Source organism: Hyla sarda, chromosome 1, assembly GCF_029499605.1.
Source record: "Hyla sarda isolate aHylSar1 chromosome 1, aHylSar1.hap1, whole genome shotgun sequence".
In the NCBI taxonomy this organism is placed as follows: domain Eukaryota; kingdom Metazoa; phylum Chordata; class Amphibia; order Anura; family Hylidae; genus Hyla; species Hyla sarda.
Genome location: NC_079189.1, coordinates 557,542,038 through 557,566,061, shown reverse-complemented (window position 1 = coordinate 557,566,061; position 24,024 = coordinate 557,542,038). Strand labels below are relative to the sequence as shown.

General features: G+C 39.9%; 1 protein-coding gene across 1 annotated transcript in view; it reads right to left on the bottom strand.

Annotated features, from left to right (window-relative positions):
- Positions 1-2,126: 2,126 nt before the first annotated feature.
- Positions 2,127-24,024, bottom strand: part of FGF10 (fibroblast growth factor 10) — a 105,176-nt gene continuing 83,278 nt past the window's right edge. The window contains exons 2-3 of the mRNA XM_056542058.1: positions 7,891-7,997; positions 2,127-6,547 (exon numbers count right to left, since the gene is read on the bottom strand). Of these exons, the coding sequence (XP_056398033.1) occupies positions 6,356-6,547; positions 7,891-7,997 (299 nt within the window). The 3' untranslated portion in view covers positions 2,127-6,355. The remainder of the gene's footprint in view (positions 6,548-7,890; positions 7,998-24,024) is intronic.

Here is a 24,024-nt window from a genome sequence, read left to right as displayed (position 1 = left end):
TTTTAAATAGAAATAATTTAAAAATCTGTTTAACTTTCTGGCACCAGTTGATATAAAAGAAAATCTTTTCCAGTGGAGTACCCCTTTAAGTAATTCTGGGAGCTGTATATTTAAATGGTGAAAACTTCTTTAACACTTTCCCATTCTGTGGCAATTGGTATATCTGATTATTATACTGGAATTTCTCACAATGCGCTACACCAGTGGTGTCTGTCACAACAGGCTAAAAACTTACTGGGGGGAGGGGGGAGGTATGGGGTGACACCATTTTCTACCGCACCGGGTGACAACAACCCTAGCAACGCCACTGGTTGTAGTCACAGCCATTTGGGGTTTCCAGCGCAATCTCATTTACTCACATTAGCTGAGAACATTATGTTCAGAATGCTGGGTTCGGGAGGCTGTGGTCGTGATCCCATGCCGCCTCTATTCATGTCTATGGGAGGGGGCGTGACAGCCCCTATATAGGGCATAAGATGTTTAGCAACGGAGTACCCCTTAAACTTAGCAAAGTATTTCAAATGTGCTGTGATTTTCTGCTGGGTGGGAGAGACACAAAACCTGCAAGATCCACAATTTAGAACAGTATTTTCCAACCAGTGTGCCCCCAGCTGTTGCAGAACTACATCTCCCAGCATGCCTGGACAGCAGAAACACTGATTTAGAGAGACAGAAACCTTCAAGATCCACAAGCTTAACCTGATAATAAATAATATGCTGTGCCATCCTGCTGAGAGAGAGGGAGAGAAACCTCCAAGATTCACAGTTTGGACTGTTTACATGACTCCTGCCATATACTGGATAAAGCAAGGGTCTAAGGGATAGTTCTAATACACAGTACATTTAAGCTCCTTTTCATAAGGAGTGGAGTCATTTTTGTAATACAATTGTTTTAATCAATATATCTTAAAATCCACTTTATTAGGTACACCTGTTCAATTGCTTGTTAACACAAATAACTAATCAGCCAATCACACGGAAGCAACTCAATGCCTTCAGGCATGTAGAAGATAATTTGTGGTCAAGACAACTTGTTGAAGTTCAAACCAATCATAATAGAGAACAAAGGGAATTTAAGTTACTGGCATGGTTTTTGGTGCCAGACGAGCTGGTCTAAGAATTTCAGAAATTGCTAATTTTCAGGAATTTTTCGACATAATCATCTCTCGTGTTTAAAGAGAATGGTCCGAAACAGAAAATATCCCGTGTGTGTCAGTTGTGTTAATAAAAATACCTTGTTGGTGTCAGCGGTCAGAGGAGAATGGGAAGACTTGTTTGAAATGACAGAAAGGCAACAATAACTAAAAAAAAAACACTCGTTGCATCCAAGGTATGCAGAATAATATTGCGTAACACAAAATATCTCCAACTTGAAGCAGATGGGCTACAGCAGTAGAAGACTGTCACTCCTGTCAGATAACAGGCTGAACAGGAAACTGAGGCTACAATTCACACAGGCACCAAAATTGTACAATGAAAGACTGGAAGAGGGTTGTCTGTATGATGAGTCTCGATTCCAGCTGTGACTTTCAGATGTCAAGGTCAGAATCTGGCGTAAACAACATGAAAGCATGGATCCATCCTGCTGGTGGTGGTGTAATGTGTGGGGGACCTTTTCTTGACACATTTTGGTCCCATTAGTACCAATTAAGCATGGTATAAACACGACAGCCTACCTGAGTATTCCTTTATGACCACAGAGGACCCATATTCTGATGGCTGCTTCCAGCAGGATAATGCAGCATGTCACACAGCTCCCACCAACTCATGACAATGAGTTCACTGGACTCCAATGGCCTTTGGGATAAGGTGGAACAGGAGATTCTCATCATGGATGTGGAGCTGACAATTCTGCAGCAACTGCGTGATGGCTTCATGTCCATATGGAATAGAATCTCTTGGGAATGATTCCTGCATCTTTTAGAAAGTAAGCCATAAAGAATAAAGGCAAAAGGGGTTCTGATACAGTACTAGCAAAGTGTACCTAATAAAGTGGCCAGTGAGTGTAGATTTCCTATAGACAGCTGAACTGAGGCATGTGTAGGATACACAAAACACACAATAGTCCAAAATGGTGACACTACAAGTATGAGCGACGTGACACAGACCTCACAAACCGCTTATGTTATCAGCTTTATTGAGGAAGACCGCACAATCTAACCATTTTGCAATTTATGGGAAAGCTCCTTTAAAACAGCTAGTATTTAAATAAAAGATTTTACATTGGAAGTGCTGGTAAAAAGCATTGACTCAAATAACTTATAAAACCACAAACGACCAGTATTTCTAGTGGTTAAATTTTTAGTAAAAACACATTAGTATCTCATTTGTACCAAAATACAGTTTCCAAAGAATAAAAATAAAACATATTTTTTACAAGAAATTTTGAAGATAAAACTGCAGCATCAATATAATCTCATATTACCAGATAAAGTGTTTTAACAAAATAATAATATTAGACTACATTTATCTTAGAAGGACACTGGGGAAGAACCTCGTATGTGTAATCATGTGATGCCTGTGGTATGTCTGGAAGGTAGGATGTTCTCATCTGTTCTAAAAGAAAGGTTTAAATAAATACATTGGTTCATAGCATGTTTTGGTGTCAATGTTGAGTATGTATACCGATGAATATGGCAACCAGACCATAGATTTTGATCAGCCTGATGTATGTCAAAAGAGTGCCCATTTGGCCAGTATACATTAGTTCAGATTTGTCTCAACTGTATTAAAAAGCGTTGTCAAAGGGTGTACAATTTTACATAAGTCAACCCTTTTTTAAATGGAAGCCAATTGGGCAATCAGCTGATTGCTACATATTCTGTAGTGGTGGCCATACACCTGCAATAGCTGTCGGCAAAATGTTCGTTCAGCCGGCAGCTATCTATTCTCATTTCCCAATGCACATGAATATTCGGCAAGGTTCAAGTGCTGTAGTGGAGAGAGATGGGGTAAGCTGCTATTAGACAACTTGGGCTGTAGCTTATCTAACACTAGATAACACTTGAATTCCAAAATGTCCAGCCCTTTCTCTCCGCAGTCAGGAAGTCCCCATAGACAGTAAAGAGTAGGCCGAAGTGGCTTTGGCCAACTTTTCACCATAGTGTACGGGCACTTTAATCCTTGGTGACCATGTTATTGCCAAGTGAAACCCCATCTGTCGACTCATTCGTAACACTTCATGCTGGCCATCCATGTGTATACCCGAAATATGTAATGCATGGACCCAAAAGCCAAATCAAATCGGAGACAACCCCTTTCAGTTTGGTTTAACCACCCATGGGGATTAGCTGATTTTGCAGGTGGAAGGCATGGCCTGCCAGGCTTCCCCTGCAGCAAAAATGTATTAGGGTCCTATTAGCCCATATAATAGGTCCAACCATCAGCTAATGAATGAGCAAAAGCCCCATCATCAGCTGATCTCACATTTTGACATTGTTGTTTGTCGGCCACACAATGCCCTGTTTAATAGGGAATGTGTGTCTGATGAATTGAAGAAGTAAAGGGCCACATAAACAATGTAATGATTGTTTGTGTGGCCCTAGATACCCAATTCCCAGCCATGTAATAGGCTCGGTAAACAAGCCCTGATCCAGGAAATCTGCGCTTATGTCAGGCTGGGGGCTTAGACTGTATTATACAATCGTTACATGACAGTTCATAATTATAGGAAACGTCCAGTTCTCAAGTGGCTCTCCATTCTGGCTTAAATGGGTACTCCACTGCTCAGCATTTGGAACAAACTGTTCCGAATGCTGGAGCCGGCGCCGGGAGCTTGTGACGTCATAGCCCCACCCCCTTAATGCAAGTCTATGGGAGGGGGCGTGGCATATACTTGCATTGAGGGGGTGGGGCTATGACGTCATGAGCTCCCGATGCCAGCTCCAGCATTCAGAACAGTTAGTTCCATACGCTGAGCAGCAAAGTACCCCTTTAAGGAAGGGGGAGACCTTATGATATCCATATGTCTTAATAGGGCATTTGGATGGGGATTGCTTTTATAAAACAACTTTTTTACATCAATGGCAGATGTATGCAATTGGATAGGCATACAATTGCATATGCCTGGGGCATAAATTCACATGACCGTTCTTGCCAAATATTACCCAAACATGGTGTGACTTATTTATGAAAGGGAGGACATAAAAATAAAACTATACAATGATAATGTGGATCATTTCTGGGAGAATTAGCAAAAATGTATTTATTTTAAAAGATATATTTTTAGTATTATTTCTTTAGATGAAGACAAGAAGAATGGGCGAGAGGGCTGATTCATGTCTGACAAGTCTTCTTCAGATAAGTTGATTTTGTCTTGAAAAAGGAAGACATATTTGGACATTTTGTAATATTTAAAATAGATGGTAGGAATAAGAGCCATTTTTTAAATATTTTTTTAATGCTTCACATAATATACTCTAGGGGCTGCTGTCTATTTTCATTGTCTCAGATAAAAAGATTAAATTGTTGACATAGCAACAATATTTATTTAATTTAAATGTATTCAATCTTAGTTATTTTATTATCTGTATTTTTTTATTACAAAAATAGATATATATATATATTTATCCAATGGTCTTAAAATATGACTGTATTTAAACAACGTACATAATCAAGTCATATGCACTTTTTAGGCAAAATTGCGCTTAATGTATATAACGGTATATTTATATCTTTTTCCTAAGTTCTTCAACTCTATTCCGATACAGAGATTCTTTTTCCATATTCTACGATGATTTTGATGTAGAATTCAGATTATAGACTCTTACAAAACATCAGGCATTATATACTTTATCACAGCATTACAACTGAGACCATTGGCTTATATTATCTAAAAAGAGGTACACACAGTACTGTAATAAAAGCGGTAAATATGATACCGATATAATTTCTGCCACAAGATAATACTATATTTCCCGAGGGTCATAGCTAGGCTTTTCTTCTTAGGTGCTATGTTTTAGCTCTCTAACTAAATATCCTAGCCAAAGCAGAGTGGCTTGTTGGTGCCCCCCTGCTGGTACCCGGGGGGGGGGGAATGACACGACACACCAGACCAGCCTTTCTACCTAGCTACACCCCTGATATGACCCATCCACAATAAAGCCAATCGAAACAGGTTATTATCCATTCATTTTGTAGAAGCCGTGCACTCAGCACTATAATGGCACAAAACAGATCAGAATTTGATGTCACGTTTACATCATGAGCCAATCTCAATGCAATAGAAAGCCAGTCCTCCTCTTATCTTGGTGACATCAACTGTAATGCCGCTTATTTAATATGGCCCAGCGAGTCCCTTTTTTTATGTCCTTACAAGCCGTAACTACAAAATGACCATGGTAGAAAAAAAATATAATAATTAATTGTAAATGACAGATGTTAATGCATTACTAATATGAATATACTCTGGCATTAGATGACTTACAAAACTCTCATTCCGAAAAAAATATAATCAAAGCCTCACAATTTAGGCTTGTCCACCAAAGTAACCTGTCTTTTAATTTAACGCCTATACGATCGACTGATAAATAGTGTTTTCTATTTTTTTTCTTATGTATAAATGTCTCCACTTTTTTTATTACTAGAACATTGTCCCATATTATGATGTTTAAGCAGAAAAAAAGGGCCACATGTATCAAAACAGCCCTCTTTTCCCAAAGCAAACAATCAGAGTTTAGCTTTCAGCTCTTCATCTACTCTCGGAAAATAAATGCTTTATTGTGATTGGTTGCTTTGGGCACCAAGGACATTTTTTTTTGTATTGGTTTTGATAAATAAGGCCCCATCTCTTTTCAATAATGAGATTAAAACAGATGCAAAATTGTAGACACACGACTCAAACACTGAAGAGACATAGTAAACATCCTATTAAATAAATAACTTACAAAGAAACAGAGTAGGGATAGGGGATGATAAAATACACAGGCATAACACAATAGTCATTTTTTAGAACAGTTTGATCATGTTTACACATCTTGATCCTATACATTCTTTTGGATGTCTAGTCAGAAAAATCCATTATTCCTGTAATGTTGACCCAATTGCTTCTGGTAATTGCTTATATGGATGACTTCTCGCTGAATCATTGGGCCCCAATAAGTATTGATGATCTTGGATTTGACTTAGTATTCCATAAATAACTTTCCCACCACAAGTTTCTTCAAGCTGGAGATTCAGCTTTTATAATTCCCACCATAGTCACATGTATGACACTGTACCAACAAAAAATGTCCTCATAAGTCCTAAGATGCTCATGGTTCACCAGAAACATCTTTCTTTTACAACTGTAGAAAGTTCTTTAGAATGTTCTTCACAAGACCGCAGTCGAAAAATTCATCAAATCCTTCATTTAATGTTATAAAGGCATGGGGAGAAAATGGGCGTTCATGTTTTTCCTCCTCGTTTTTGGTCCTCTCTTTGGGGTTCCTTTCCCATTTAGTGCCACAAACATTTGTCTCTCATTATTTTTCCATGTCAGAGATGCATACGTGTTGTAGCCATTCTCCTCTATTCTTTCTTTTAGTTTACAGTCTATATTAAATTCTTTCTGTTAATAGAAAAGAGAAAAAAATACATTATGAATACTTTTCAATATGGAGCATACACCAAATATTTTAACTACTAGTATCCGATGTTGCCCGGTCTTCCTACTTGTGGGAGAAGAAAATAAACAATAATGCTCTAGTCCTCATATCCTGTCCTCATGTTCTGACCTCATATTCCCTCCTCATATCTCAAGCTCATCTCCCTCCTAATATCCTGACCTCATATGCCAGCCTCATATCCCGGCATCATATCCTGTCCTCATATCCCAGCCTCATATCTCGTCATTCAATCCTGTCCTCATATCTCGTGCTCATATCCCTCATAACATGTGTACCAAGTTTTATGAAAATATCTCCAGCCATTTGGAAGTTATACTGCAACATATATCTATATATATATATATATATATATATATATATATATATATATATAGATAGATAGATAGATATAGATATATATACATATTGAGTTTTGTACATATTAATGCTCCATTAAAAACACAAATGTCTGTATACTTACCTCACTTACTCCTGTTGCAGCTATCATATTTTCCAGTCGCTGCTCCTGTGTGGTTCACCGGAAAAAAGGACAACACATGAGCAACAACCAAAAAATTTGAAAGTTGCAGAGCCAGAGGAGCAAGTAAGGTAAGTATGCAGTTTCTTTCTTCAACAGGGAGGCATGGGGGTAAGTATTGGAGTTTCTTGAAAAATTCCTTTAAGTCCAGGAAATCTCTTTAAGGCTGGGTTCACATGTAGTATTTTGGTCAGTATTTGGTATTTTTAGCCAAGACCAGGAGTGGAGCCAGCACAGAGAAAACCCCAGCATTATGAAAGGCTGACCTGTCCTTTTTCTCTATACCTTTCCCAGACAAAAACATACACACTCAGAATATTTACACCTATGGGACGTTTTTATGAGGAGAACAAACAAACTCTATGAAGATGCTGGTCAGATTTGGACCCGAACTACTGCACTACAAGGCAACAGTGCAAACCACTGAGCCATCATGCTGCCTATCTAAGACCTGATGTGGTGGCTACTAAAATTGTCTCTGTTTACTACAGTCTATAGTATTTTCACATCTTGGCCCCACACTTCCTCCCATCCAAAAATATCATGTTTGTCAACTGGCTGTCCACAAAATGACCACAAGTGTGAAGATGACAATGTAAAGTAAAAATACATTCAATAATTAAATGAAGAGACAAATACATAAGCCACCTAGGTTTAGTAATCAATGTTAATGAATTAATTCACACTGGAATTAAAATAATAATAAAAAGAAAGCATAAAAAATTTAATTAAGAGATATTAAGAAAAAAATAAGAGATCGTTACTTACAGAGCCATATACTTTGCCTTTTTTGCTCATGGCTAAATAATAATTGCTGTTGATGGCTTTGATGGCCACAATCCCCCCCACATCCACAGATGTTATCTCCAATATACCTAGAGTGAAGAAAAAAAGAATAGTTAATTTTTCTAAAAAATGTATAAAGAATGCAAAATTTAATTTTTAAGGAACAGGTTGTACTTGAACCAACTCTTGCCATTGAAGATTTTTTCTCTCACACAGTTTGATAAACTTGGGCCATAGTGATTTCCTTTTGTGTGTCCTTCTGCTCTAAACAATATTTTACTACCTGTCAATCAGGTGACATCACTTCCTGTCTAAGTGACCTAAGAGTTTTTGAAGGAACAGGTTGTACTTGAACCAACTCTTGCCATTGAAGTATCACTATCTCTCAACATATCATATAGACCCGCCGGATCGCTTCAATGAGCTGGGAGAAGTGCTCAGCTATGCACTTCTCTCCTCCCTTTAGTAGCTGGACCTATAGACTTTTGATTTAATCTGTTGCCTGCAGCTAGGTAGATTTAAGAGACAAAACACTATGCGACTTATGTAGATAGACAGAAAGATAGATAATAGATATATATGATTTATCAAACTGTGTGAGAGAATAAAATAGAGTGATTTTCCCATATTAACCAATCACAGCTCAGCTAACGAGCTCTGATAAAGTGAAAGCTGAGCTGTGATTGGTTGTTGTGGAAAAATCACTCTATTTTTTCTCTCACACAGTTTGATAAACCTGGGCCATAGTGATTTCCCTTTGTGATGCCCCCTTCTGCTCTAAACAATATTTTACTACCTGTCAATCAGGTGACATCACTTCCTGTCTAAGTGACCTAAGAGATTTGTTTCTTAACAAACATAACTGTAGCGGACACTTAGGATAATCTGATTAGGGACCAGAGGGAGAACAGGGCAGGGAGACGTTACCCATAAAGCCAAAAGCCATTATAGACGATGGCTCCCAGTCCCCGGGGCGAGCTGGGAGGATGTCTGTTTGACTTAAGTGAAGGAATTTAGGAAAGTTGGGAAACGTTGGTAACTGTGACGAACAGACTTAGGGATTCATCAGGTACTTTTATTTTCCAGACTCTTCACAAATACATACATGTGTTTGTTTTTTCTTGTAAATAAGACATTTTTTGATTTATAACTTCCTTTGGTCAGTTTCTCTGTTTCACTAATACCAACTAAAGATCATAGGAAAGAATCCATGTACGGGAAAAACAGCAAACTGTCCTTGTAACGCGACCATAAAAGCTGTGACATCTCCCATTATTCTGTAACTAACTGAGCACAAGATAAACTTTACATTTTATAAATAGATTTAAATCTTAGGAACCTGTAGGAACAAATTTGTGCCAAAGAGTCCACCCATCATATTGGCCACAGCTTTAGGGTATGGCTTTAAATGTCTGTCCAGTCTTAAAGAAAATGGTGGAAAGCTTCTTCCAACATCTTCATCCTCTCACTCACACAACTTTGTCATCCCGATTAATGTATAAATATCATAATTTACATATAAATACAAATGTAAATTTTCCTTAGAACCGCTATCTTTCCAACTAGATCTGCCTATATTCTGGCTCTGACTGTCTCTTTTCTTATCTGATTGAATTGCCCTTGTCATTAAAAAAAAACTTTTGACATGTCACAAAGTTTTGATCAGTCGGGGTCTCACTCAGTGCTGAGACTCCCACCAATCATTAGAACAAGCAAGAAGAAGTGTACAATAGCAATCTCAAACCACTGTAAGTCAATAGGGTCATCTACGGAGGCTAGATGGCCCCAGGAGATTCATGTTTTTTAAATGACAGGTACACTTTAAAATCAGTAAAGGGTATTTGTAATATAAATAACTCCTGTTCACAAAGAAGATGAGTAAGAATTTAATACATGTTAAAGGGACAAAATGCCTAAATTCTTTAATTGAAAAATTAAATTACACTGGAGGAACCTTCAGAAACATTTACATACAAATCTCACCAGCGACTTCCAGGGGAATATGTACAAGTTTACTTTTTGTGTTAGACTAATATACTTTTCAGCACATCATATAAGCTTCTACTTTACTACCCTTAAATGGAGTTCGGAAAAAAACATTTTCATATATTTTCCCACTCATATAGGGTTCCCCTAGGATCCTCATCACTTGTCAAAAGTGGAGAGCGGTTACAAAGAGCATCTCTTCCTCTGGAGGACCAGTCCTGTCCATCATTACACAAGCAATATCTTGATTTAGAAAGCCACTATGTGATACCTAATTTTCTCTTTAGGGGTGCTGCAGGGAATTGAATACTTAAGGCCCTTTTACACAGGCAAAATAATGAGTGCTGATTAACGAGATTGGTTGAGAATTCTCACAGTTCAACCAACCACATGCTGGGACACATGGACAATCTCCGGGTTATTTATCGCCAGCCAGTTAATGGGATTAAGTGTTCCTACAAATGTTCAATCAGCCAATAACTGGCCCACGTAAAGGAGCCTTTACTATTTAATTGATCAGCTTTTTGTCAAGAAACCCTTCTAACAAGTAGAGATCATTCAAAGTCAACCATCCCTTAAAATGTTTATTCTGAAAACCAATTTGGACAATAGGAGTTGACAAGGGAAATCTGTCCTGGAAGTCCTCACCATTGGTGCATTGCAACATGAGAAGAACAGATAGGAAAATGAAACAATGTGAGTGCATACAGGGGCACACTGACATTATGAGTCCGACTCGGTGACACATGCATCCAATAGCTGCGGGGCACATGGAACATGTTTTACTGGTGTCAATAACCGAGAGATTACATGAAGCAAAACAGAGTTAACTAGTCACTTGTGCCAAGTCAATGTGCTGGATACTTAACATACTTCAGCGGCACAGTCTTTCACACTATGGTGTTCTGCCAAATCCACCAAACAAGTAACACGATAAACAGATGAAGTGCCGGCATATGTAAAACAGCTGCAACTCACATCTCCCTATATTTTATGGATAGCGCATATGTAACGGGTAACAGCCATCATGGCCGTCTATGGGAGTGCAGACAAAGATAACCAGGCAGATCATGGAGCGCAGGTGCTGAGACAATCTTCTCTGCTCAAAAATATTTTAATTGATTATTTTTTTTATATTTTATTTTAATATAATGTCATAAAATGCAGTGACTGAAGGGAAAAGCAGATTTAAACAATTTCATATGGAATTTGAAATCATTAGAGGCAATATGTACAGCCTGACTGGGCTTTATGTTCACTTTATTATCCGACCATATTGTAGTAAAACATATTAACAAAAAGTTATTTATTTTCACACATTTTTCATATTAATAAGAGTATCAGTCAGCTTGTTCTATCAGACCAGATCTCCGGGGGAGAGATGTCTAAGAGTCAAAGCAATGAAGAACTGTATAAATGTACAGGCCTGAGTCTATAGACAGTCCTAGACCAAGGCAAATATAGATGTATGAACACATTGAACAGAATGCATTATTATATAAATGAGGCATGTTACTGTATATTACATAGTACAGTTTAAGTTCAACCAAGGTGGTGAAGGGAAGGGATGTCATCTATAGTGCTGCATATGCATTAATGTTAAATAGTAAATGAGATGATCACAGTGCGAGTGAGAGAAGGACAGCCAAAGACCAGAGGAAAGCTGCAGGGGGCGCTAGATGTTATGAGAAGTGTGCCCCAGTGTTCTACTTTATTTTATATAGGTTGTGTCCAACTTGATGGGTGGATCCATACATTTAGGTGCAGAACATTCATTACACACAAATAATGGCAGCATTTGGCCCTATAACCTTGGTCCTTTCTCAAGTTTGTAAGGCAGGTCTTTAGGTAGGATTTAAATGGGCACTGTCTAATATACTTCATAAGAAAAATATATCTCCTTTTTTATAGAAATCATAAAAAAGGCCACTATGGGTCCCCGTACCATCCGGAACACAATCCTGTCCGGATGACGCATCATCTTTGCCCCAGCTTAAGTACAGGCTGGTTCAAAGTCCAGGAAGTGAGGGCAGGACTAGTACTCCTCCGTGCTCACTCCTGTCCTATCAGACTGCATGGAAAAAGAGAGGAGGGGGTTAAAGAGAAGCCTGCAGTGACTGGACGAAGAGGTCCAGCACAGCAGACTCAGGGAGGAAGTGAATGCATGGTGAGTGAAGGCGGCCTCAGACACACCCCTTTCTGAGAGGTGGATGGCAGAATGAGTGAGCAATAGAACAGAGGGATTTAGGAGCCAACTACAGAAGCTAGACACGTTACAAAAAAAAAACATGTAAAGAAAGTCTATGGTGCCTGTCTCCTGTAATGAGACAGATTGAGCTCATAGATTAAACAACAGAGCTGCTTTATTCTCATGGTTATATCTAGAGATCAGTGAGGGACTCAGCACTGAGACCCAGACTGATCAAAATTTTTGACATTTCTGTGTGACAAGTAAAAATAATACTTTTTTTTTTAAATGACAGTAACGCTTTAAGGAATCAAATTTAAAATACATGCACGAAAGACTAACAAAAGCCTCAACAGGTTGCAAATCACATTACACCAACTGGGTTGGCAAGTGTTGACACATATATCGAATAAACATCTCCAGACAGAGTGTTGCAGAACACACATATGTACATGAGATTAATACAGGAATTGTATTGTGTACATCAGTGTTTCCCAACCAATGGGCGTCCAGCTTTTGCAAAACTACGTTGACTGTCTGGGCATGCTGGAACTTGTAGTTTTGCAACAGCTTAAGACACACTGGTAGGAAAACACTGGTCTACATGTCATGTTTAGAACAGGATGATTCAGAAAGACTACATAAGGTGAATGAGGGTCAGTGACGGCAAGCTGATCACTGATGCCTTTCTTCTGAGCGGTACTCCATGTTTGGAGAACAGTGTTTGCACATGTGCTGTCTTCTCTGCGCCTGTTTTTGTTGGTGTAAATTTCCAGAGGTAACAATCTGTATCGGATTTATTCAGATTTTTTTTTTCATTTGACACACAGATAAAACTGTCCAGTCCTGCAAAGCATTTTTACCTCTTCATCCAGACAAGGGATGTTTATAGAAGGAATGTAGCCACAATACAAGAGGTGGGGGTAGAGGCCGGAACACACAAAATAGCTCAAAATTTATCAGCCAAAAATTAAACAAATATGTTTCCTCTGTGTCAACCGTTTGGTGGATAAATGGATAGATAAATATGAGATACATATGGGATAGAGATAGATAGATAGGAGATAGATAGATAATAGATACATAAAAGATAGATGATAGATAGAAGTTAGATAGATAGATAGATATATAAATAGATAGATAATAGATAGGCAATAGTTAGATAAATAGATAGATAGATAGATAGATAGATAGATAGATAGATATGAGATGGAAAGATAGATAGATAGACAGATAGATAGATAGATAAATGAATATGAGATATATAGATAGATAGATAGATAGATAAGAGATAGATAGATAGATGATAGATAGATAATAGATAGATAGATATGAGATAGATAGATAAATAGCAACAGAAGAATGCAGCAGCACACTGCCAGCACAAGGATATAGGTGAAACATGAACATGCAGGTAAAACATGGAGAGCTATACAGCTATGGGGTAATAGATGCAAATGTGAAACTATGAGATAGTGAGGCACTTAGCTCACAAATTTGTCTCCGCCGGCGGTCAAATAGCTTGGACCGTCCCACCGCGATAAGGTAGATAGATAAATAGATATGAGATAGATAGGAGATAGATATGAGATGGAAAAATAGATAGATACATGATAGATAGATAGATAAGAGATAGATAGATAGATAGATAGATAGATATGAGAAAGATAGTTAGATAGACAGACAGATAGTAGATAGATAGATATGAGATAGATAGATATGAGATAGATAAATAGATATGAGGTATATAAATAGATATGAGATAGATAGATAGGCGATAGCTAGATAATAGATAGATAGAAAGATAAATAAATAGATAATAGATAGATAGATAGATAATAGATAGATAGAAAGATAAATAAATAGATAATAGATAGGCGATAGTTAGATAAATAGATTGATAGACAGATAATAGATCATGGGAAAAAGTTCACATTGGGGATTCTAAAGTTGAATCTGACACCTTACATAGATATACTAACATACAGTGCCTTGCAAAAGTAGTCATTCCCCTTGACTGTTTTCGTATTTTGGTACATTACAGCCTTAAGTTCAATGTTTTGTGATAAGTGATAGCCAGCATGGGTTTACTAAGGATAGAAGTTGTCAAACCAATCTAATTTGCTTTTATGAAGAGGTGAGTAGAAGCCTTGACAGAGGAATGACTGTGGATATAGTGTTTCTGGATTTTGCTAAAGCATTTGATACTGTCCCTCATAGACGTCTGACAGGTAAGTTAAGGTCTTTGGGTTTGGAAATTTTAGTTTGTAACTGGATTGAACACTGGCTCATGGATCGTACTCAGAGAGTGGTGGTCAATGATTCGTACTCTGATTGGTCCCCGGTTATTAGTGGTGTACCCCAAGGTTCAGTACTGGGCCCGCTGCTGTTTAATTTATTTATCAATGATATAGAGGATGGTATTAACAGCTCTGTTTCTATCTTTGCAGATGACACCAAGCTTTGTAGCACGGTACAGTCTATAGAGGATGTGCATAAATTACAAGATGACTTGGATAGACTAAGTGTCTGGGCATCCACTTGGCAAATGAGATTCAATGTGGATAAATGTAAAGTTATGCATCTGGGTACTAATAACCTGCATGCATCGTATGTCTTAGGGGGGATTAAACTGGCAGAGTCACTGGTAGAGAAGTATCTGGGTGTACTTGTAGATCACAGACTACAGAATAGCATGCAATGTCAGGCTGCTGCTTCCAAAGCCGGCAGAATATTGTCATGTATCAAAAGAGGCATGGACTCAAGGGACAGGGACATAATACTCCCCCTTTATAAAGCATTGGTACGGCCTCACCTGGAATATGCTGTTCAGTTTTGGTCGCCTGTTCATAAAAGTGACACTCCGGAGTTGGAAAGGGTGCAGAGACGCGCGACTAAACTAATATGGGGCATGGAACATCTTAGCTATGAGGAGCGATTAAAGGAGTTACAATTGTTTAGTCTTGAGAAGAGACGTTTAAGGGGGGATATGATAATGAATTTATGGAACGGTCTACCTCAGGAACTGGTCACAGCAGGAACAATTAACAACTTTAAAACAGGGTTAGATACATTCCTGGAACAAAATAACATTAATGCTTATGCAGAATTATAAAACTACATCCCTTCCCCTTATCCCCTTACACCCTTCCCTTAAATTCCCTGGTTGGACTTGATGGACATATGTCTTTTTTCAACCATACTAACTATGTAACTATGTAACTATGATTTATCAGAACACAATAGTCTAAGTTGGTTGAAGTGAAATGAGAAAAATATATAAATAAAACTATTGTTTAGAAATAGAAAACAGAAAATTGTCATGTGCGTATGTATTCACCCCCTTTGTTCCGAAGCCCATAAAGAGCTCTGATGCAACCAATTACCTTCAGAAAATCACATAATTAGTTAAATGATGTCCACCTATGTGCAGTCTAAGAGTCACATGATCTGTCATTACATATACATACCTTTTTTGAAAGACCCCAGAGGCTGCAACACCTAAGCAAGAGGCATCAGTAACCAAACACTGCCATGAAGACCAAGGAACTCTCCAAACAAGCAAGGGACAATGTTGTTGAAAAGTACAAGTCAGGGTTAGGTTATAAAAAAATATCCGAATCTATGATTATCCCCAGGAGCACCATCATCAAATCTATCATAACCAAATGGAAAGAACATGGCACAACAGCAAACCTGCCAAGAGATGGCCGCCCACCAAAACTCACGGACCGGGCAAGGAGACCTAAGGTAATCCTGGAGGAGCTGCAGAGTTCTACAGCAGAGGCTGGAGTATCTGTAAATAGTACAATAATAAGCTGTACACTTAATTGAGGTTGGCTTTATGGCTTTATGTTGGGTCGTGCGCTAGATTCTGGGGCATTGCACCAGAAATTCTGTCTGCATCAGAATTTGCACCAGAATTTGCATCAGAATTGAAAAAAACCCGACTAACTCTCCATTTTACCAAGAAAACCCCAAAAAGGAGCATGGCCGTCAGGGGAAAGGGGCGTGGTCACTTTAAAGGGGTGTGTCCCCGACATTTACACAAAAACACATTTATAAAGGTTTCCACAGAAAATGTGGTGGATTTCAGCTGAGGAAAACCAGACAGATCAGAGCATGTGTAAAAAAAGCAAAGTGTAGGGAAAGTGGAAAATGTAGGGAAACCTTAGAAAATACCGTGGAAAATAAATTGTAGGGAATTAGAACCCACAAAGAAAACTACACTCCACTCTAAGTAAATATGGGCCAATGTGTGTGTGTGTGTGTCCCAGCATCACTTCCAAACGGCTGAAGATATTAACATGAAACTTGGCACACATGTTGGGTTGGGGTTTTTCTTTAACCCCTTAAGGACCAGGTGTTTTTCGTTTTTTGCAATTTTGTTTTTCCCTCCTCACCTTTAAAAAATCATAACTCTTTCAATTTTGCACCTAAAAATCTGTATTATGGCGTATTGTTTGCACCACCAATTCTACTTTGTAATGACATCAGTCTTTTTACCCAAAAATCTACAGCGAAACGGAAAAAAAATCATTGTGTGACAAAATTGAAAAAAAAATGCCATTTTGTAATTTTGGGGGCTTCCGTTTCTACGTAGTACATTTTTCGTTAAAAATGACACTTTTTCTTTATTCTCTAGGTCCATACGGTTAAAATGATACCCTACTTGTATAGGTGTGATTTTGTATTACTACTGGAAAAAAATCATAAATACATGCAGGAAAATTTATACGTTTAAAATTGTCATCTTCTGAGCCCTATAACTTTTTTATTTTTCTGTGTTGAGGGGGCTATGAGGGTTAATTTTTTGCACCGTGATCTGAAGTTTTTGCATTGATCAGACTTTTTGATCGCTTTTTATTCATGTTTTCATGATATAAAAAGTGACCAAAAATAAGCTATTTTGGACTCTGGAATTTTTTGTGCGTACGCCATTGAACGTGCGGTTTAAAAAGCGGTATATTTTTATAATTCGGACATTTCCACACGCGGCGATACCACATATGTTTATTTTTATTTACAATCTTTTTTTTTTTTTTATTCTTGGAAATGCCATGTGATTCAAACTTTTCTTAGGGGAAGGGATCATTGAAAGGGTTAATGATTTTTTTTTACACTTTTCTTATGCCATATTATATCCCCCGATTGAATGCTCAAGTCTGGATCTCAGGCTTGAAGCATTCATTCGGCGATCGGACTGCAGGAAGGAAGGTAAGAGACCTTCCTCCTGAAGTACAGCTGTTCGGGATGCCGCGATTATACCACGGCGATCCCGAACAGCTCCCTGTTACTTTCACTTTTAGCCGCGCGGCTCAGCTTTGAGCGCGCGGCGAAAGGGTTAATAGGGCGCGGCACTGCGATCAGTGCCGCGCGCTATTAGCGGCGGGTCCCGGCTTCACTATGACGCCAGGCCCGCCGTGATATGATGCGGGGTCACCGTGGGACCCCGCGTTATATCACGAGAGCGGGACTAGGGGCGTAAGTTTACGCCCTTGGTCCTTAACAGGTTAAAGTCCCATACAAGTCTAAGGGAAATTTATGTTACTGCATAACTTCCAAACGGCTGGATATATTTGGATAATACTCAGTCACATGTTACTTATATGTCCACTAAAAGTATAGGATAGTTAATTTCACTCTAACCTATCCTCATTTGCGAGGGTTGGGGTTTTTGTTTAAAGTCCAATGCAAATATATGGGAAATGTATGTTCCAGCATAACTTCCGAACAGCTGGAGATATTTCGATAATACTTGGTCACATGTTACTTATATGTCAAATAAAAATATATAATAGTTAAATTAACCCCCTAACCTACTCCCTATATGTGAAGGATGGGGTTTTTGTTTCAAGTCCCATGCAAGTATATAGGACTTCTGGTGCCTAACTCCATAAGCTCCGCTATGCATCTCCTGGTGAATGCGTCAGTCCGGCTGGCAAACCGCACCCTGCCCACATTCCATGCTCCATGCCCGCAAAGACACGCCCACACTTTAAGTCACACTCCTTTTATTTTAAGCTTACAATATCTTGACAACAGCGCAGCCCCACCTGAGGACAGGATATGAGGATTAGTAAGGATTAGATATGGGGATGGCATATGAAGACATGATACGAGGCCGGGATATGAGGACGGGATATGAGGATGGGATATGAGGACAGGATATGAGGATGGGATATGAGGACAGGATATGAGGACGGGATATGAGGTCGAGATATGGGGACGGGATATGAGGTCGGGATATGAGGACGGGATATGAGGACGGGATATGAGGATGGGATATGAGGATGGGATATGAGGATGGGATATGAGGACAGGATATGAGGATGGGATATGAGGACAGGATATGAGGATAGGATATGAGGACGGGATATGAGGTCGGGATATGGGGACGGGATATGAGGTCAGGATATGGGGACGGGATATGAGGATGGGATATGGGGACGGGATATGAGGTTGGGATATGGGGACGGGATATGGGGATGGGATATGGGGACAGGATATGGGGACGGGATATGAGGTCGGGATATAGGGACGGGATATGGGGACGGGATATGAGGTCGGGATATGAGGATGGGATATGAGGATGGGATATGGGGACAGGATATGGGGACGGGATATGAGGTCGGGATATAGGGACGGGATATGGGGACGGGATATGAGGTCGGGATATGAGGACGGGATATGAGGATGGGATATGAGGATGGGATATGAGGATGGGATATGAGGACAGGATATGAGGATGGGATATGAGGACAGGATATGAGGATAGGATATGAGGACGGGCTATGAGGTCAGGATATGAGGTCGGGATATGGGGACGGGATATAAGGTCAGGATATGGGGACGGGATATGAGGATGGGATATGGGGACGGGATATGAGGTTGGGATATGGGGACGGGATATGGGGATGGGATATGGGGACAGGATATGGGGACGGGATATGAGGTCGGGATATAGGAACGGGATATGAGGATGGGATATGAGGACGAGATATGAGGTTGGGATATGGGGATGGGATATGGGGATGGGCTATAGGGATGGATATGAGGTCAGGATATGAGGTCGGGATATGAGGACGGGATATGAGGTGGAGATATGAGGTTGGGATATGGGGACAGGATGTGAGGACGGGATATGAGGACAGGATATAAGAACAGGATATGATGTCGGAATATGAGGAGGGGATTTGGGGTCAGGATATGAGAGGATATGGGGTTAGGATTTAAGGATGGGATATGAGAACTTTCTTGCTTTTCCTCCAATACAAGGATAGGGTAGGAAAAAACGGGCAGCGCCGGGTACTCAGCTAGTAAATACATTTTTTTTTAAATAAACATCTTTGAAATTGTGGGTATGTTCTGTAAATTAAATGATCTCAATCCTCAAACAATCCATGTTAATTCCAAGTTGTGAGGCACCAAAATACGAAAAAAGTCAAGGGGGGTGAAAACTTTTGCAAGGCAGTGTAGATAAATAAATAAATGGATAGATAATAGATAAGATAGATCAATATGAAATAGATATATAGATAGATAGATATGAGATAGATCGATAGATAGATAGCAGATAGATAATAGTTAGATGATACAATCTGACACCTCCCCCTGAGGTATAGGCCCTATAAATAGATATATTGATCCTGTAATGGTTGTCATCCATGTTTCTCAGAAACATATGTAAGATGAAATATGAAATAGAGAAACCTGAGCAGCATATTAAGACTTCCCATGAACTGTCTTCCCCGCTAGTTTTGGGGGATATACCTGTAGATGGGTGCCCCATCCTATTTTCCTCAGGAGCGCTGCCACCAGTCAAAGCAGGCCTGCTGAGGAGAATGGGCCTCCTCCTCCCAGACATCTGGTTCCCGCCGCCTCCTGTCACAACACCTTCCCCTAAGACCCCCTCAGATCTGGCCTCCTCTTTGAGCCGTGTCTCAGGTGTCTCATTTGCAAAGTACAGATAAGACACTCAAACCATTAGGAGAAAAAATTAAGAGACTCTCATGGGGGTCAACCTTTGCCTTTGAACATGAAAGTCTCTGAAGCTGAGATCACTGACAACCACCTGCGCGAACACAGGACATCGTGAGGTGTGAACATGATTATTATGAGGTGAAGTTTTTTTTTAAAAGACATGTTCGAGAGGAGACTGAAAAAAAGCAAAAAATAAAAAAAATAAAAAAATTCATTATTGCTTATAGCTTTACAAAAAAGCATCCGTACTATCATCATAAGTATAGCCCCAGGCCATGGATTAGGAAAGGACAAGTTATATGACTGATGGCCAGCCAATGACTGTCTGGGCTTGCTGGGAGTTGTAGTCTTGCAACAGCTGGAGGCACCCTGGTTGGGAAACACTGTAGTAGTGAGTAGTCGGTAGCTTAGCTATAGGGGTTGCACCCAATTGCACCCTGGTTAACTGTAACTGTGTGCAGATGCAGATGTAGCAGAGCTGAAATTGTCATACACAAAGAACAGCCATGTGCACGCAATGGGGGAGATTTATCAAAACGTGTCCAGAGGAAAAGCTGCTGAGTTGCCCATAGCAACCAATCAGATCGCTGCTTTCATTTTTCAGAGGCCTTTACAAAAATGAAAGAAGCAATCTGATTGGTTGCTATGGGCAACTCAGCAACTTTTCCTCTGGACAGGTTTTGATAAATCTCCCCCAATGTGTCTACAGTTCTGTATTATAGTGTTGTGTGTACTGTGTATGACGCCACATGCCACGACAACATATGACGAGAATACTTCCGTAATATGAGATCAGTCAGATAAAACGTCTGTGAATGCCAAAGGGGTTGTCCAGGACTATGAAAACAAAGCTGCATTCTTCCAAACACTGTGCCACTCTTGTCCTCAGGTTGAGTGTGGTATTGCAGCTCAGCTGCTTTGTAGCAGTTTTGTAATACTGCACACAACCTGAGGACAGATGTAACGCTGTTTTCGGAAGAAAGCAGCCATGTTGTTTGCATCCATTCAAAGGGGTTGTCCCATATCCTCCTTATGGCTTTTTCCAGTGGTTAGGAAATCCAAATACAGCTGAAGCGGGGAAGTTAGGCAATTTTTGTAACGCCAATTGACTTTAATGGGAGTAACGCAAATGGCGTGCTCTGTTTATGAAACTCTGGAAGTTAGTTACGTAAACCGTATAGGTCGCAGGATTACTCTGAGTAATTCAACCTAAGTTATGCCAACTGCGTAACTTCCATGATTCAACTACTTTCCTGACTACTTCCCCTGGCTGCAAACAGGCCGGAGGTGGCCGGAAATAGCCAACTGAGAAAATGGGATATGTACAAAGCATAACTAGTATAGGCGTATCCAAGAGTCCTTAAAGGGCACCTGTCATATTGAAAACACAGTCTAGTCTGCAGGCACCATGTTATAAAGCAGGAGGAGCTGAGCAGATTGATATATAGTTTATTAAGAAAGGTTCCAGGATAACTTGTCATTTATTCATGTAAATCTCTGCTCATTCTGGGCTAAGTAGAAATGTAGGCGGTGCTAATCAGTGACTGACAGCTCTCTGTTGCCCACTTGACTACTTATTCTGGACTAATTAGTCATGTAGGTAGTCCTACTTTTTGATTGACAGCTCTCTGTGTATAAGTGTGCATATAGAGAGCTGTCACCCACTGAGTAGCACCGCCCACTTGACTCCTTAGCCCAGAATAATCAGAGGTTTACGTGAACAAATGACAAGTTCTACTGAAACTTTTTCTATAAAACTATATATCATTCTGCTTAGCTTCTCCTGCTCTATAACATTGTGCCTGCAGATTGGGCTGCGTTTTTAACGTGACAGGTCCCCTTCAAATTTTTCTTTTGTGATATCATCTCGTTTAATCTGCAGTCCTGTGGAAAATCACTACACTGCATGTCACATGACAAACTCTGCTCTGCTACATCTGCACCTACTTAGGAAGAATCTAAAGTAACTACCACTATATTGATATAATTAGCTAGCTGAAAGAATCGGAAAGGGCTTTGCTGTGAGGGGCTCTATGCGTTTCCTTCGTCCCCCCGTGCCAGAGAAGCTCGTCTCTATGCCTCATCCCGAACAATTTCTTCACCAAGAATTAGAAGCAGCTGCACCCCGCAGTATGCTAGGAGGAGAAATTAATAAATCGGGGGAAATCTGGAGCAAATTAGACTTAAATAATTGTATTCTGTCCTGTAACATAAACAGTTTCTTTCCCCTCCGCTACATCTACAATACACAGGGATTTCATAAACAGTCATTCAACACCTCATCCGACAATGATAAAGACTTTCAGCTCAGGAGCACACTTAAAAGGCCATCATGCTGCAGCCATCATCTTCCACCTCAGCAAATTCATTACTATCCCGAGTGGTTAGATCACGTAGCTGGATGTCAAGAGGACGTCTAGACTGACACTGTGATCTAGCTTCGCGTGTGAATACGGGGGTTATCTCAACCACGAGTGACGACAACTCTATAAACCAGCATTCCCAACCCGTGGCTCTCCAGCTGTTGCAAAACCCCAACACCCTGCCTACGGCTGTCAGGGCAGGATGGGGTGTGAGTTTTGAAACAGCTGGAGAGCCACACATTGGAAAACACTACTGTAGACTCTAAGATGCTTCATTTCAAAGTGAGAAAAGATCTCTTTATCCAGCCTTATAGTTAAAGCTCAGTATCTCATCCCGATCATGTACATGTAATCCTAATGGCCCAGATTAATCAAACTGTGTGAGAGAAAAAATAGAGGGATTTTCCCCCAGCAACCAATCACAGCTCAGCTAACGAGCTCTGGTAAAGTGAAAGCTGAACTGTGATTGGTTGCTATGAGAAAATCCCTCTATTTTTTTCTCCCACGCTGTTTGATAAATCTGGGCCAATGTGTCTATGCCCAATATTTCTCTTAGAATTCACTTTATTTACTTGAGTGATTGCAAAGTGAAAGTACTTTTCATTTACAGCAGGGGGCGGGTCCTTCTGTGATAGCCACTCCCCTCCCTCTCTCTGCTCTGGGAGCAGTAACTCTTTCCTTTCTGGTTTTATGCTATTCACAAACAAACAAACAAACAAACACACACACAAGCAGTGTGCCTACAGCTCCCAGCATGCCCACACATCCTTTTGTGTTGTAGTTTTGCAACAGCTGGAGGCATATGATTGTAGTCCCTCTGTATCACACACACACACACACACACACACAAACATATACACATACATGCAGGGTATTGAAAGAGCTTTATTCGTCATTCAGTCGTCATTACAAGTCATACAATAAATTACAATCACACAAAGCATGACAGTACAATATACAGCACAGATTCCCTAAGCTATACACTATACCACATGCTACACTGACACTCCGCTCCATCACTTGCTATCGAAGAAACAACAACATATGTTGTTGATCTGTGATCGGGGGGGGGGGGGCATGGGATCATACATGCAGGGACACTTACTTTTTAAACAAATAAATCCTCTATTCACAGGCTGCAGTGTGTTTCTGCCCCTCTCTTCACATGAGCAGACAAGTAAACACAGGCAGTGATGGAGCTGAGAGCAGAGCAGCTTGCTGTCAATCATGAAGTGGGTCCATGACGTAGTGACACAGCAGTGTACACAGAAGGACTGGAATGCATCCCAGGAGGGGGGGCAGTTCTTTGACTGTCTTTTTCGGTATATAATACTGAAAATGTTCTAATGAAAGCAATTGTAAAACCTATTGGTTTTGCATGCTTTACAACACATCAAAAGTTTTTATATCTGACAGTGCACATTTAAGCTGATCATAGAAATCAGCCATAACATAAGAAGGAACCTGGTAGCAAGTGCTTGATTCTGCTGCACTGCCCCTACAGGAGACATGAAGTATTACACTGTTGTCCATGCAATGTGCTGATCAGCTAAATCCTCCAGAGCCTACAGGAGATTCCTCTCTAATAGAGAAGTT